The 14,911-nt window shown below is 53.3% G+C and overlaps 1 protein-coding gene across 2 annotated transcripts; it reads left to right on the top strand.

Annotated features, from left to right (window-relative positions):
* Positions 1-1,108: 1,108 nt before the first annotated feature.
* Positions 1,109-13,845, top strand: PHTF1 (putative homeodomain transcription factor 1). Of its 2 annotated transcripts, XM_039695886.1 has the most exons (18): positions 1,109-1,868; positions 1,933-1,989; positions 2,066-2,135; positions 2,679-2,837; positions 3,170-3,329; positions 4,648-4,764; positions 5,572-5,731; positions 6,748-6,957; positions 7,037-7,114; positions 8,190-8,396; positions 8,709-8,837; positions 9,253-9,525; positions 10,023-10,154; positions 10,296-10,382; positions 10,735-10,890; positions 11,271-11,366; positions 11,826-11,951; positions 12,657-13,845. In XM_039695886.1, the coding sequence occupies exons 1-18, from the start codon at positions 1,830-1,832 to the stop codon at positions 12,675-12,677; spliced, it is 2,277 nt and encodes a 758-aa protein (XP_039551820.1). In that variant the 5' UTR covers positions 1,109-1,829; the 3' UTR covers positions 12,678-13,845. The 2 variants fall into 2 exon arrangements, with proteins under 2 accessions (XP_039551820.1, XP_039551821.1); XM_039695887.1 differs by lacking the exons at positions 11,826-11,951; positions 12,657-13,845 and having other exon boundaries at positions 11,217-11,337.
* The last annotated feature ends 1,066 nt before the right edge of the window (positions 13,846-14,911 follow it).

Genomic DNA, 14,911 nt, shown 5'->3' with positions numbered 1-14,911 from the left:
ATTTGAATGTCTCTTAAGATTCCATAAAGCAGGCTCCTTAATGAGCTAATCACCTTTGATTTGATGGGATTTTTTGAGCCACATTTGATGGCTTGTTCTGAGGCTGAGGAAATTTCAGTGTGGACACCTCAGAGCCCCTTGCAGGACCTGCAGGGGCTGCCCTGGAGAGGGGCTGGGTGACAGGACAAGGGGAATGGGTACAAATAAAGAGGAGAGATGAGGCAGAAATGTGCTGGCTGGTGAGGATCTGGCTGCCCAGGGAGGCTGTGGCTGCCCCAGCCTGGGGGGTTTTCAAAGCCAGGCTGGGCAGCCTGGCTGGATGATTTTTAAGGTCCATTCCAACACCTTAACTTTGTTACTGTCAGTGAAATGCAGACACAGAACAGTTCCTAAATAGAAATGTGCTGGTCAGTTCTGCCCCTCCTCAGTGCTCCCTTTGGGAGGGCCTGCTCTGTGCTGTGTGTCAGGTAGGAAACACTCCAGCTTTGTGCTGGGGACAGCTGTCACTCTGTGACACAGAGCTGAGGCTTAGGCTGGACTTTAAACCAAGTGCTGGTGACTAAAAGATGCCAGGGCTGAAGCTGTGCTGGAGGTGGGCTGGGGCTGCTCTGCTTCCCCCTCTCCTGCAGGGCAGCTCCAGGAGCAGGGGCACCCCCAGCTGTCCCCAGGGGATGCTGAGGGACACTTTCCACAGGGCTGGGCTGTGCTCTGCGGCTTTGCTTTGTCAGAGCAGCTTTGGGCTGCGCTGAGCTGGGCTCTGCGGCTCCCAGGCCGAGCCTGGGCAGCCTGGGGGCTGGCACAGCACCGGGGGCACGGCTCCCTGTGCCTGCTGTGGGCCTGGAGCAGGGCACAGGGCACCCCAACACCTGGGGCATGGCTCCCTGTGCCTGCTGTGGGCTCAGAGCTGGGCACAGGGCCCCCCAACACCCGGGGCACGGCTCCCTGTCCCCAAGAGCTGGCTCTGTCCCTGCTGTGGGCTCGGAGCAGGGCACAGGACACCCCAACACCCAGGGCACGGCTCCCTGTGCCTGCTGTGGGCTCAGAGCAGGGCACAGGGCACCCCAACACCTGGGGGATGGCTCCCTGTCCCCCAGGGCTATCTCTGTCCCTGCTGTGGGCTCAGAGCAGGGCACAGGACACCCCAACAGCCAGGGCACAGCTCCCTGTCCCCCCCAGCCCGCTCTGTCCCTGCTCTGGGCTCCGAGCACCCCAAACACCCGGGGGATGGCTCCCTGTCCCTGCCCTGGGCTCCGAGCCCCCCAGCCGCTCCTCCCCACCTCTGTACAACATGTAAAGATACCCACTCCTGTATTGCCGTTTCGTGGTTTCATTTGATTTGATTGGCAGCTACGATTATTATTTTTTTTTTCTCTGTGGTTTTAATTTATCTGAGGGCTCTGCCTCCAGAGGACGTGTACAATTGCCTGGACGACTGTTTGCTTTGTGCGGCCTTAGTGTATTTATTGACATTCGCGCGTGTGGGGCGGCCCCGCGCTCTCGGTAGCTGACTGTACACCAGTGTCAAACTGTTAAGCTATTTCTTTGTAAAATAGTCCCGCGGAATGCATAGAATTTTTTTCCTGTAAAGTATTTTTTTAATAAACAAAAGTCTGATTTTGTCCTTTACCCGCCTGGCCTCGTCTGATCCTCGGGGGGGCTGGGGGCGGCGCTCGGCGCTCGGCTGGCGCTGCCTGCGTGGGTGTGGGGGCGCGGCAGGCGGAGGCAGTCGAGCGCCGGGCGGTTTCCAGGGTAACGGGAGCGGGCCCGGTCCCGGTGCCGGTGCTGGGCCCGGTGCCGGTGTCGGGCCCGGTGCGGCCCCGCCGCTCCCCATGGCCTGCCGCGATGCCATTTCATGGTACCAGAAGAAGGTGAGTGCGGCGCGGGGCGGGCGGGCGCGGGCCCGGCCGTGCCCTCAGCCTCCTCTCCCCGCAGATCGGGGCCTACGACCAGCAGATGTGGGAGAAGGCCGTGGAGCAGACCCAGATGAAGGTACCGGCAGCAGGAGCTGGGAGAGCGGCCCCGCCGCGCCCCTCGCCGCTATCTCACCGTGTGTTCCGCCCCGCAGGGCTTCAAGAACAAGCCGAAGAAGAAGGGGCACATCCAGCCCGACCTGATCGACGTGGATCTCATCAGCGGTGAGCAGCGCTCTTCCTCCCCCTTGTCTGCATTTCCCCTGGGACCAGGGAACGGCTGGAGATGGCTCAGAGCAGGGGTGGGCTGGAGATAAGGAGGGGTTCTCCTTCCCTCAGAGGGTGCTGGCGCTGCCCAGGCTCCCCAGGGAATGGGCACGGCCCCGGGGCTGCCAGAGCTCCAGGAGAACGCTCCCGGGGTGCCCGGGGTGGGGTTGCTGGGGCTCTGTGCAGGCGATCCCTGTGTGCCCTTTCCAGCCCTGATCCTGCAGGTGCATCCCCGCTGTGTGGGGGAAGCAGAGCCTGCCCTGCTGGTGGGCACCGGGAGCAGAGCAGGAGCCCAGGGAGGCTCTGCAGGAGTGCTGGGCGGGCAGGGAAGGGTCGGAGGCAGAGCTCTGACAGAACACAAGCAGTGCCGTGGCTGCTGGGGCTCTGTGGCTTTGAATGGTGCCCAAATCTGGGCTGTTCTCACCCCCTGCTCAGCCCGAGGCAGGGCTGGGCTCCTGGGATTCACAGTTAATGGTGGCTCGTGTCCCCTTTCATTCCAAGGCTCCACCTTTGCCAAAGCCAAGCCTGAAATCCCCTGGACGTCGCTGACCAGGAAGGGAATTGTGAGGGTGGTGTTCTTCCCCCTCTTCAGCCACTGGTGGATTCAGGTCACCTCCCAGAGGATTTTTATGTGGCTCTTGCTGCTCTATGTCATGCAAGGTGAGGGAACAGGCTGTGCCATGAACCTTCCACTGCCAGGAATGGGGCATCAGAGAAAGCATGGATGTGGCTCCTGGGGAACGGGTTGGGGGTGGCCCTGGCAGTGCTGGGTCGATGGCTCAGGGGGCTCAGCCACGCTTAGTGAGTCTGTGATTTTGCAGTCCATAATCTAAGGCATGAGGATCTTGTCTGGAACCTGCTTAATGTGCATTTCAAGGCACTAGTAACTGCAGAAATTAAATTATAATACAACAACGCAGAGGAAAAAAAGAGTAAAAAGAGTTGAGACAGACCCATTAATGTTTGCCTTGGTGCCATGTCCCCCTTTGCAGTGGTAGCAGTGGTGCTGTACTTCCTGGTGCCCGCTGTGAGTGCCAGTGAAGTGATGGGACCCCTGTGCCTGATGCTGCTGCTGGGCACAGTTCACTGCCAGATCGTGTCCACGCAGGTGAGCAGAGCTGCAGGGAGCAACGGGCTGAGCCGGCGCCGCAGGTGAGCTCCAGCAGGGCCCGGGGGCACAGCTGGACAGCTGGCACTGCACACAGCTGGCACTGCGCACAGCTGGACAGCTGGCACTGCACACAGCTGGACAGCTGGCACTGCGCACAGCTGGACAGCTGGCACTGCACACAGCTGGAGCTGGATAGCTGGCACTGCACACAGCTGGACAGCTGGCACTGCACACAGCTGGCACTGCACACAGCTGGACAGCTGGCACTGCACACAGCTGGCACTGCTGGCACTGCTGGCACTGCGCACAGCTGCACAGCTGGACAGCTGGCACTGCACACAGCTGGACAGCTGGCACTGCGCACAGCTGGCACTGCACACAGCTGGCACTGCACACAGCTGGCACTGCACACAGCTGGCACTGCACACAGCTGGCACTGCACACAGCTGGCACTGCGCACAGCTGGACAGCTGGCACTGCACACAGCTGGCACTGCACGCAGCTGGCACAGCTGGCACTGCACACAGCTGGCACTGCACACAGCTGGCACAGCTGGCACAGCTGGCACTGCACACAGCTGGCACTGCACACAGCTGGCACTGCACACAGCTGGCACTGCTGGCACTGCACACAGCTGTCACTGCACACAGCTGGCACTGCACACAGCTGGCACTGCTGGCACTGCTGGCACTGCTGGCACTGCACACAGCTGGCACTGCACACAGCTGGACAGCTGGCACTGCTGGCACTGCACACAGCTGGCACTGCACACAGCTGGCACTGCTGGCACAGCTGGCACTGCACACAGCTGGCACTGCACACAGCTGGCACTGCTGGCACTGCACACAGCTGGCACTGCACACAGCTGGACAGCTGGCACTGCACACAGCTGGCACAGCTGGCACTGCATCCTGCTTTCCTCCTTCAGCTTGCTGCAGCAAAGATTCCCTCCAGATTTGGTCCCTTTTCCTTTCCCAGTGATGCCCTGACGTCCTGGGGGCATAGGCAGAATTTTTGTGTCTGGAAGTCAGTGCTCTGCATGGCTGCAGGAACATGGCATACAGCTGGCACAGCTGGCACTGCATCCTGCTTTCCTCCTTCAGCTTGCTGCAGCAAAGATTCCCTCCAGATTTGGTCCCTTTTCCTTTCCCAGTGATGCCCTGACGTCCTGGGGGCATAGGCAGAATTTTTGTGTCTGGAAGTCAGTGCTCTGCATGGCTGCAGGAACATGGCATCCCAAAAGCCATTGGAATGGTGCCTGAGTTTCCATGGTGCTGTTCAAATCTCATTCAGACCTTTCAAACAAGACCTTAAAGCAGCTCCTCACACCAGCCTGATCCTCCTTGTCTTCAAACGCAGGAAGTTCCGCAAGGCCGTGGGTGTGGATGGCAGCAGCTGGAGTTCTGACAGAGCCAGCAAGGAGGAGCAGGCTGCATCTCTGCTGGCCAATTTGTCCAGCCTGCTCTTCCAGAGGAGGTGCGTGGTCCCCGCTGGGTTTGTGCTGCTCGTGACACTGGAGCAATCTGGCACCTGGAGATTGAAGGCACAGCATGTGCTGTCACTGACATCCCCACTGCCTGTCACTCTTGTTCTGAATTAAAACTTTTGTGGTCGTGTGGGAAGCTGATTCCTCAGGAATATTTAGGATGTCCTTATTAGATCATATAAAATTAGCCTGTATAAAATTAGATCATGTGAAACCAAGTGTTGGATGAGCTGCAGAATGTGGTGGAGTTTATTTTTATTTATCAGATAAATGACCTTGTTTGAGAGAGTGCTCAGATTGTATTGCTGGTTTAGGTGATTTCCAAAAGCAATTGTGCCTTCTGCTTTGGACAGTTGTCTCACTTTGGCACCTTCCTTCTCTAAAAGTAACTCAAGGAAAAGGAGGAGAGATTGTATGGGATAATATTTCATTGTTTTCTCCTGTTCTCCCAGGTGAATTTCATGGTGAGTTTCCAGTTCACAGGTGCTTTCTCTTCACAAGGACTTTTTGTTTTCTGAATTGCTCTTATTTAAAAAAAAATAAAAATAATGAAAAATTTCCCCTTGATTTAGAAGTTTTAAGATACTATTAGAGTTACAAAAGACATGTTGAGTGAGGGTGAAGCAGATATAAATCTTTTAACAGACTCAGTACACAAAGCCTGTCAGCCAAAGGAAATTATTTATCCCTTAGGTATCTTGTTTGATGCTGCACCTGTGACAAGGGAAGACCAGATTGTTTTACCCCAAAGAGTTTTTCTCTGACATAAAAGCATTTAATTGTATTTTCTCTCCTAGGAATAGAGGAGTAAAGCTGGTAGCTGAGAAAGGGACTGAGACAGAAAGTGGTGTGAGTGCTGTGGGTGATGGCATCAAACCCAGACAGGCCAGATCTGAGCACAGGCTGCTGCACTGCAAAGAGAAAAGTAAACTTTCTGATGAGGAGAAGAGCCATCAGGTACTGCCAGGGGGGATCCTTTGAAATCACAGTTTCAGTGTTCTTTGTGTGCCAGAAGTGTGTTGGTGTTTAACTGAATGGTTTGGTCTAATCCAAGATATTCCCTCCTTGTGTTAATCTTTGCCTGCATTAACCTAGAAACCCTTTCTGCCTCTCACTGAGCAGCTGAAAAGGTGCTGGTAGTTTATTTTCATATTAATAGAATACAATTCCAGAATGGTTTGGGTTGGAAGGAGTCTTAAAGGTCATCTCATTCCACCCAGGGACACCTTGCACTATCCCAGGGTGCTCCATCCCTGTCCAACCTGACCAAGTATGGTCAAACACAGTCCTGGAATGTCTGTTTTACCAGAGTGCTCTGTTAATTGTTGACACTTCTGATCACAAGGTGTTCAGTTAAGGGACAGTGCTGATAGTGACTAAATAAATTAGCCATTTTCAAAAGCAGTTCCATAAAATATTTTGTCTTACAAGACTGAGACATCCCTTGAGGAGAGAGAAAGAGCTAAAGCATTATGAGCTCTGTTGAAAGCTTTGAAACATAAAGATTTTGGGAATTACTCTTGGTTTCCTTTGGGGCAGTGGTGTGTCAACTCCACATGAAGAATGTGGAATGGATCCTGTGTGGAATTGTGTCATGCTGTGCCATCCCACCTCCTCTCTGTTAAGGAGTTTGGATGGGGCAGAGCTTGGTGCAGGGGCACAGCCCCAGATTTTGGGTTTGTTACCCCCCAGCTCGTAGATACATCTGGGCTTAAGGCTGCTGCTAAGGCACTGCTGCATCCTCCTCTTCCTGCCTTTTCCAGCTCCAAATCCACCCACCCAAAATTCTCTCTCGTTCCCTCTGGGGCAGGACAAGAGCAGTGGGAAGGAGTTCATATCTGTGAAGTCTCTGATGCCAAGAGAATTCTGTTCTGTGGGGATCACGTGCTGGCTCTGCAGGCACTGAGGGCTGTGCCAGGGGATGGATGGGACTCAGGCTGGTGCTTGGTGTGGCCTTGGCTGTGTGTTTGCAGGATGATGGCACCACCAGGGACGGTGCTTCTGACGAGCTGTCGAGCGAGGAGGATGCTGAGGATGCTGAGGATGCTGAGGATGCTGAGGATGCTGAGGCCCTGGCACAGAGGATCCTGCTCCGGCCCAGCATGGAAGGGGCTTCCAGTGACAACAGCTACGAGGAGAAGAAGAAGAGGCCTCTGGTTTCTCTCAACCAGGCTGTCTCACAGGTACCCAGGTGGGATTAGTGCTGTTCTCCACACCTTGTTTTGCTGTGGATTATGAGGTGGTTTTCATTGGTCTTGGCAGGTCAAGCAAGCCCTGAAAGCTGCCAGAGACTCTGACAGTGTTGTGGAGTCTGAACTGGAATCCACATTGTACAGGCAGGTATGGTTGTAAAGTCAGGAGAGGAGCTTTCCCAGGCCTGGCAGGGGTCACAGAACCAGAGGATGGGTTGGGCTGGAAGGGGCCTTAAAGCTCATTTCATCAGTTATGAAATGATTGTGCTCAGAATCCTCAGGTGCAAGCTGTGACCTCTTCCCTCCCTGCTGCTTGGCAGCCTTGTAAACCTTCAGTGTACACAATCCTGATTGTGCTGCTTTGTTAAAAAACCACAAACAAACAAACAAATAAGTAACTGTTGGCAGCAAAGGACAGTCCAAGCTGCCTCTAATTGCTCCTGCAATCGCTCTTGTGGTTGGGAGGCAGTGCTGTGCTTGCAGCTTTTAAGCTAATAAATTTAGATTTTAAAATCACAGACTATCCTGAGTTGGAAGGGACCCACGAGGATCGAGTCCAGCTCCTGTAATGAAGGAATAAATCTGTTCTGTGAGACACACTCAGTCACTTCATTTACTTTGGTTTTTTGCCCCTACCTGAAAATAAAATATTAATATGTGAATATCAAGTTACAAATATTAATACAAAATATAAATGAAATATTAAAACAGATTATGCAAAAGGCATAAAAATGACATTTTTATATTAAAATGAGTACATCAGTTTTTATTTTGTAGGTTGGGAACGGAGGTAGGGAATTAACGGGCTCTGTGTGAGTTCTGGTATAGAAGTGCTTTTTCCCCAAACATTGTCTTAAACCATTCCCACCGTGTGGGTGCAACTGGGAGCACTCGAAGCCGTGGGAAGCTGGGGGAGAGGGAGGAGGAGGATAATGAGGAGGAGGATGATGGGGAGGAGGAGGATGATGAGGAGGATGATGAGGAGGAGGAGGATGATGAGGAGGAGGACGAGGATGAGGAGGAGGAGGATGAGGAGGATGATGGTGGGAAGCTGGGGGAGAGGGAGGACGATGATGAGGAGGAGGAGGATGATGGGGAGGAGGAGGACGAGGATGAGGAGGACGATGATGAGGAGGAGGACGAGGAGGAGGATGAGGAGGAGGAGGCGCCGGCCGTGCAAGCCGCGGCCGGGCTGTGCCGTGTGACCCGTGCCGCTGCCGCAGGAGCCCAGGCCGTGCCTGGGCGGGCCCCGGAGCTGCGGCGGGAGCCGGCGGGACTCGGAGAGCACGCGGCAGGACTCGGAGACCGAGGACATGCTGTGGGACGACCTCCTGCACGGCCCCGAGTGCCGCTCCTCGGGCACCAGCGACAGCGAGGAGCGCTCCCGCAGGGACCCCCGCCGGGACCCCAAGGAGGACGTCTTCCAGCAGGTTGGGTTTCCATCCAGGAGCTGGGTTTCTTCTCCCTCTTCCCCCTGCCTTCCCAAACGTGAGATGCTGTTGGTGTAAGGTGAGCAGCCTGGATGAAGCCAGAGTTACAATGGAAATCTGGATTGCTCAAAATTCTATCAGTGATTGATGATCGAGTCTATCCCTCCCCTCTGCATGGCTGCATATCCCAAAACAAAATATTTAACCCAAAATGGAATTTCCCCCTCCATCCAAATGTGCTCTAGGCAAAGGTGTTACTTACAGCAGGCAGAAAGAGCTGACCCAGCTTTTGCACTCCTGTCTCTTTTCTAGAACCATCTGTTCTGGCTGCAGAACACCAGCCCAGCGTCTGCCAAAGTGAGTGCTCTGATCTGGGAGGGGAATGACTGCAAGAAGGTGGACATGTCCGTGCTGGAGATCAGTGGCATCATCATGAGCAGGGTAAGGGGGCTGTGTGGCATTGCAACCTCTCCCTCCCACTTCAGAACACAGCCACCAAACCCCTGGAAACAGCTGCACCTGCAAATACTATGGGTGCTATGGAACTGGTCCCTCCCCAGCTGCAAAGATGGTTGTCTCATGTGTTCTTATGAAAAATTGCCTAGCCCCCAATTTAGGAGGTCTCTTGAAGACTGACAAGTGCTAATTATCACTGATTGTCTCTGCAGGGTGCTGAAAGTGGGGGGTTGATTATTTGGCTGATTGGTTTTGGGTTTGGACTGAAATGGGTGGATTATTTTAGGCTCTTGTGAAGGGAAGGGGAACCAGCTGCTTGCCTGACTTGGTGCTACCACAACAGGCCTTTTCCTTGATGAAAACCCCAGCTAATCATCCCATTTTTATTCCTGCTTGCCAGGTTAATGCCCACCAGCAAGGAGTGGGGTATCAAATGCTGGGAAACATCATCACCATTGGATTGGCCTTCCTGCCATTCCTCTACAGATTGTTCCGCACGGATAACCTGGAGCAGCTCTGCTCCATTTCTCTGGTGGAGCTTCTGCACATCTTCTGTGGGGCACCTGTCAGCACCTCTGTGCTCATCCTGTCTGCCATCAACTTCCTGGAAAGGCTGTGCTTGACCTGGATGTTTTTCTTCATGATGTGTGTTGCTGAGAGAACCTACAAGCAGGTGGGTTTAAAGGTGCCTTTCAGGAAGCTGGAGAGCAGGAGTAAAAATGGGATGATGGCCTTAAAGCTCATCTCATCCCAGCCCTTGCCAAGGTCAGGGAGGGGAGTCTGGGAGGGCTCTTATTGATCAGTCCCAAATTATACCTATCAACAGCATTCCTGACTCACCTGTTCCCCCCCTTACCTGTCCCCAAGGTCTTACTGTGTCCCTTCTCTGCTGTGGCTGCCCCATCCCTGGAAGTCTTCAAGGCCAGGCTGGACAGGGCTTGGAGCAACCTGGGAGAGTGGAGGGTGTCCCTGCCCATGGCAAGGGCTGGAAAAGATGAGCTTTAAGGTCCCTCCCAATACAAACTAATGTGGATTTCTATGAAAACAGAGGTTGAGCACTCAGGTCTCATGCTGAGCTTCCCCAGTGACCCTTTTTGCCAGGTACCACTAAGAATCCCAAGCAGTCTGTTCTGTTTTCCACTGATTTATTGTTCTGGGTTTTACTTGCAGAGGTTTTTGTTTGCCAAGCTCTTTAGTCACATCACATCTGCTCGGAAAGCCAGGAAATATGAAATCCCTCACTTCAGGCTCAAGAAGGTGGAGAACATCAAGATCTGGTTATCCCTTCGCTCCTACCTGAAGGTGAGTCCTGAGCTGGGGCTTGGTTATTGCAGAGGGGGTGCCAGTGGCAGTGCCAGTGGCAGTGCCAGTGGCAGTGCCAGCTGTTGGTGGTGAGTTTTGCTGCACACACTCAGCCCTGACCCTGTGTCCTTGTGTCTGCAGAGACGAGGCCCCCAGAGGTCTGTGGATGTTGTGGTGTCCTCAGTCTTTTTGCTGGCTCTTTCAATTGCTTTTATCTGCTGTGCCCAGGTGAGATTTTAACCTTTGTGGTGTATAAAGTAGGGAGAAGCCTCCCAAGTGCTGGAGGCTTTTCTTTCACCTACAAAAGGCTTGGCTGAGACTGCCAGAGGGACAAGGAAAGGCACGTCATTGTGGAAAGGCTCCTTTGCTGAGCAGAAGGAAAAAATATCCAATTCCAAGCTAAAGACAGGTTAGAAATGAGACCTTTGGCTGTAACCCCATCACAGGAGTGATTTACACTTCCTGGGAAGAGCTGTAGAGCACACAGGGCTGGGCAGAGGAGGAGAAGGTCAGTGCTTGTGCACTTGTCCCAGGAACAGGCACTTAGTGACACTTGGTGCTTTGTTTTCTCCCCATACAGGTTCTTAAGGGTCACAAAACCTTTCTGAGTGCAGCTTACAACTGGGAGTTCCTGATGTGGGAGGCAGCACTGCTCCTCTTCCTGCTACGTCTGGCATCTCTGGGCTCTGAGACCAACAAGAAATACAGCAACATTTCCATCCTGCTCACTGAGCAGGTAGCTCCCTTCAGCTTGTTCTCCCCTGGCCTTTGTGCTTTGTTTGGATATAATTACTGTATTTCAAACCAGCTTAAATACTGGAATCCAGTTTAAATTGTAGGGATCAACCCTTGTGTTGGCCAGAAGGCAACAAAGCACTGGGCAGCATGGGGGGTGAGCTGGTCCTGGTGGGGCAGACTCAGACTCCAAAATTCTAGATTATTTTGGTCTCTGGGTTCATGTGTGTTTAGCCAAAACAAGTGGAAAAGAATGATGTTATCAGTGGTAAATTCACTACCTCAGGAGTGACAGCAGACTGCAAAAATGGCTCCAATTTCCCTTAGTTAGGAATCAGCTGGGGGCTGGAATCAACCCCTGGCCTGTGATGTCTGTCACAGATAAACTTGTACCTGAAGATGGAGAAGAAGCCAAACAAGAAGGAGCAGCTCTCTCTGGTGAACAATGTGCTCAAACTGTCCACAAAGCTGCTGAAGGTGAGGGGCTGTGCCTGAATGCCTGGATTTTCTGGCAGCAGGGAGTTGTGGCAGTGCCATGTGGCCCTGCCCTTCCCTTGCCTCTGAGTTAGTGCTCACAGAGGGGATTTTTCAGTGCTGCTGCAGCTGTGACAGGAGAGGGAGCAGCACAAGGCCAGTGTGGGTAATTAGTGCTGGGAACTCTTGATGAGCAGAGGCTGGGGTGGGCACAGCTTCTCCTGACTGCTCCAGTCTGGTTTTCCTCCAGCAGCTCTGAGGCTGCAGCAGGAGAGGTTTGGGAAGGAGTGAGCAGAGTCTGGGCTGGGTGATTCTGCAGCCTGGGGTGTCAGGCTCTGGGCTTGCTGCAGAGCCTTTGCATTCAGCAGGAGATGTCTCTGGCACACTGGCAGTGCCAGAGCTAAGCTGAAAGTCAGAGGATGAATTCCTGGGTGCTGATGGAGCCTTGTCCTGTCACTGCAGGAGCTGGACAGTCCATTCAGGCTCTATGGGCTGACCATGAACCCACTGATCTACAACATCACACGTGTTGTCATCCTGTCTGCTGTCTCAGGAGTGATCAGTGACCTGCTGGGATTCAATATCAGAGTAAGTGTCCCAGCTTGGGCTCACAGCCCTGGGGGAGGCCTGGCTGTGCACTGGGACAGACCCCAGAAGGTGCTGCCTGTGTCCCCACCTCCCTGAGCCAGTTTTGGGGGGAAGGACAGGGCTCACTTCAGTTCCAGTCCCTTCAGGTGAAGCTGTGAGAATCCAGGGCTCCTCCCTTTATCCCAGTCCTGCTGTGGCTCAGCCTGGAACTGGAGCTCACTGAGCAGAGCAGGATGGGCAGGAGACACAGAGATAAAAACTGCAGGAGCTGGACAGTCCATTCAGGCTCTATGGGCTGACCATGAACCCACTGATCTACAACATCACACGTGTTGTCATCCTGTCTGCTGTCTCAGGAGTGATCAGTGACCTGCTGGGATTCAATATCAGAGTAAGTGTCCCAGCTTGGGCTCACAGCCCTGGGGGAGGCCTGGCTGTGCACTGGGACAGACCCCAGAAGGTGCTGCCTGTGTCCCCACCTCCCTGAGCCAGTTTTGGGGGGAAGGACAGGGCTCACTTCAGTTCCAGTCCCTTCAGGTGAAGCTGTGAGAATCCAGGGCTCCTCCCTTTATCCCAGTCCTGCTGTGGCTCAGCCTGGAACTGGAGCTCACTGAGCAGAGCAGGATGGGCAGGAGGCACAGAGTGTTACTTGGAGATAAAGACCATTCCTGTGAGAGCCAAACTCCCTTTCTTGTCTCTTTGCAGTTATGGAAAATTAAACCATGAGCTGGCAGAACACCAGCCCTGGGCATCTCCACCAGACACCAGAGAAGAGAACCAGCAGTGTGGGCAGAAAGGAGAAAACTGACAGAAATCTGTAATTCCAGTTTTTAAACAGATTCCCAGTGTATGCATCAGAAGTTTTCTTTCTGCTTGACTGCCCTGCAGCATCCAGAGTGAACTGGTCTCATCAGGGATGTCATCCCATGGCATGCACAGAAAAACTGCATCAGGGGGCCAAGTCCTGGCAGAGGGACAGCAAGCACTAAAGCCATGCAAGAGCTGCAGCTGGGGGACACCAGTGGCTCTGCCTGGGGCCATGTTTGTCAAACTGGGCCCTGGGCATGTGGCAAGGAGGGGCTGAGCCCTCCTGGCCCTGTCAGCCTGCCTGGGGCTGCCCTGGAACGTTCCAGGCTGACAATCCTGAGGTGCCTGTGCTGCAGAGCTTTTCTTGCCTTGTGCCCAAGGCTTTGCCTCCCTCGTGCAGCAGCCCAGGGTGCACCAGGTGAATTCCCCTCCCCTGCTGCCAATCCAGCAGCACCCAGATCCTGCTGGGGCTTGGGCTGGGGCTGCTGCAAGGAAATCATTGAGGACAGGAGAAATGACTGTGGTTACAGGAGAAAAACCTTCATGACACTGCAGGCAAAGCCTGGATGAGCTGGAGGATGTTTTGTCTGTCCCTGGGATGCTCAGCTCCATCCTGTCCTGGCTGTGAGCAGCTGCTGCACTGGGACAGAGCCTCACCCTGAGCACCTGGGGAGGAAATCTGGGGGGAAAAGCAGCTTGGACAAAGATTTCCTCAGCTTCGTGCTTGGGAAGGTCATGGAGAGCAGGAAAACATCTGAACTGGCTCTAATGACTTCTATTTATTAGTGGTGGAAAGAGCAAAAACCGAGGAACTTCTCATTCCTTCACAGGAGGCTGAAGTGGCAGAAGAATTTTTGGTAGTAAATTGTTTACAGCGATTTTCTGTGCAAGGAAAAGTTGTGAGATGTAAAAGGAGGTGACATTTTTATATAGCAAAATGTGCAAATAAACCTGCAGGACAAGCACTTCATCATTGCCAACGGTTTCTACAGGAATTGATGATTTTTGTAAGATCTTTTGGAACATCTGTTACTGGAATGGGGGGTCGGGGAAACACCCAATAATAAATTGCATTTGTTTTCCAGAACATGTTTGTGGGTAAAACCTGGCTCTCAGCCCTGAAAGCCAAGCAAGACCTTGGTTCAGACAGTGCAGAAGCAACAGGCACGGGCTGGAGTTGGGTTTCAGATTTCTGTAAAAACAATGAGTGATTTTCAGGTGATTTCCCTGCAGCCAGTCTGAGGAAGGTGCTGTGAAATAGATAAATATTTACAGCAGCAAATTCATCCATTGTGTGGCTTTCCAAGGCCACGTGGATGCAAGAATACAGAGGAAGGTTTGGGGAAGGGGAAATCCCACCCAGGTAGGATCTGGGGTTTGGGTTTTGACTCTTCCAATGCTGTTCTATTTTATAAATGTGTTTTTGTTTTGAATTTATTTTTGCAGTTCTTTGTGCTGCAGGTGTTTGATATTTGTTATGAGGTGGCAGTAGGAAAAGATTTTGCCCCCTCATTTGCATATGCAGTAGTATATTTGCATATGCAATAGAATATTTGCATAATTACTCATTAATAATTATTCTTCAGTGCTCCATATGGGAGTAAGTGGGGTGGAGAATAATAGTAATAACATGAGAGGTGTTACTCCAGTCTGGAGCACTATTTATGGGCTTTATGCACTATAAATAAAAAGAGGACAAATAATAGCGTCTGGTGCAGAAAATGCCACGCTGCCTGGAGGCAATTTTTAATTTATTTAATTTATTTCATTCTAAAAGTCTGAACAGTTCCTGTGTCAGACCGAAGCAGCCACTTCACCGGACCTAAAACGCCACACGACAGGCCAGTGAGATGCAGGGCGGGAATGAAACCGCGCGGCGAATTCCCTGGAAAAGCAGAAATCCCAAAATCCCGAAATCCCAAAATCCCAGAAAATGTCATTCCCCCCCGCAGCAGCCGGGTGGTGCCGTCCCGCACCCCCCCCCGCGCCCACCATGGTCTCTCCCACCCTCCAGCGTAGCAGGCCCCGCCCCTCCTCTCGCGTCACCGCCGTGCCCGCCTGCGATTGGTGGAGCCGCGACGCCTCGCGCGCAGCGGCCAATGGCGGCGCTGGGCCCGCCCGGAGGCAAGATGGCGGCGGCGCGGGCCGCGGGC

Source organism: Passer montanus, unplaced genomic scaffold (assembly GCF_014805655.1).
Source record: "Passer montanus isolate IOZ18808 unplaced genomic scaffold, ASM1480565v1 scaffold93, whole genome shotgun sequence".
Lineage (NCBI taxonomy): Eukaryota > Metazoa > Chordata > Aves > Passeriformes > Passeridae > Passer > Passer montanus.
The sequence above is the reverse complement of the archived record's forward strand: the minus strand, read 5'-3'. Positions and strand labels throughout refer to the sequence as shown.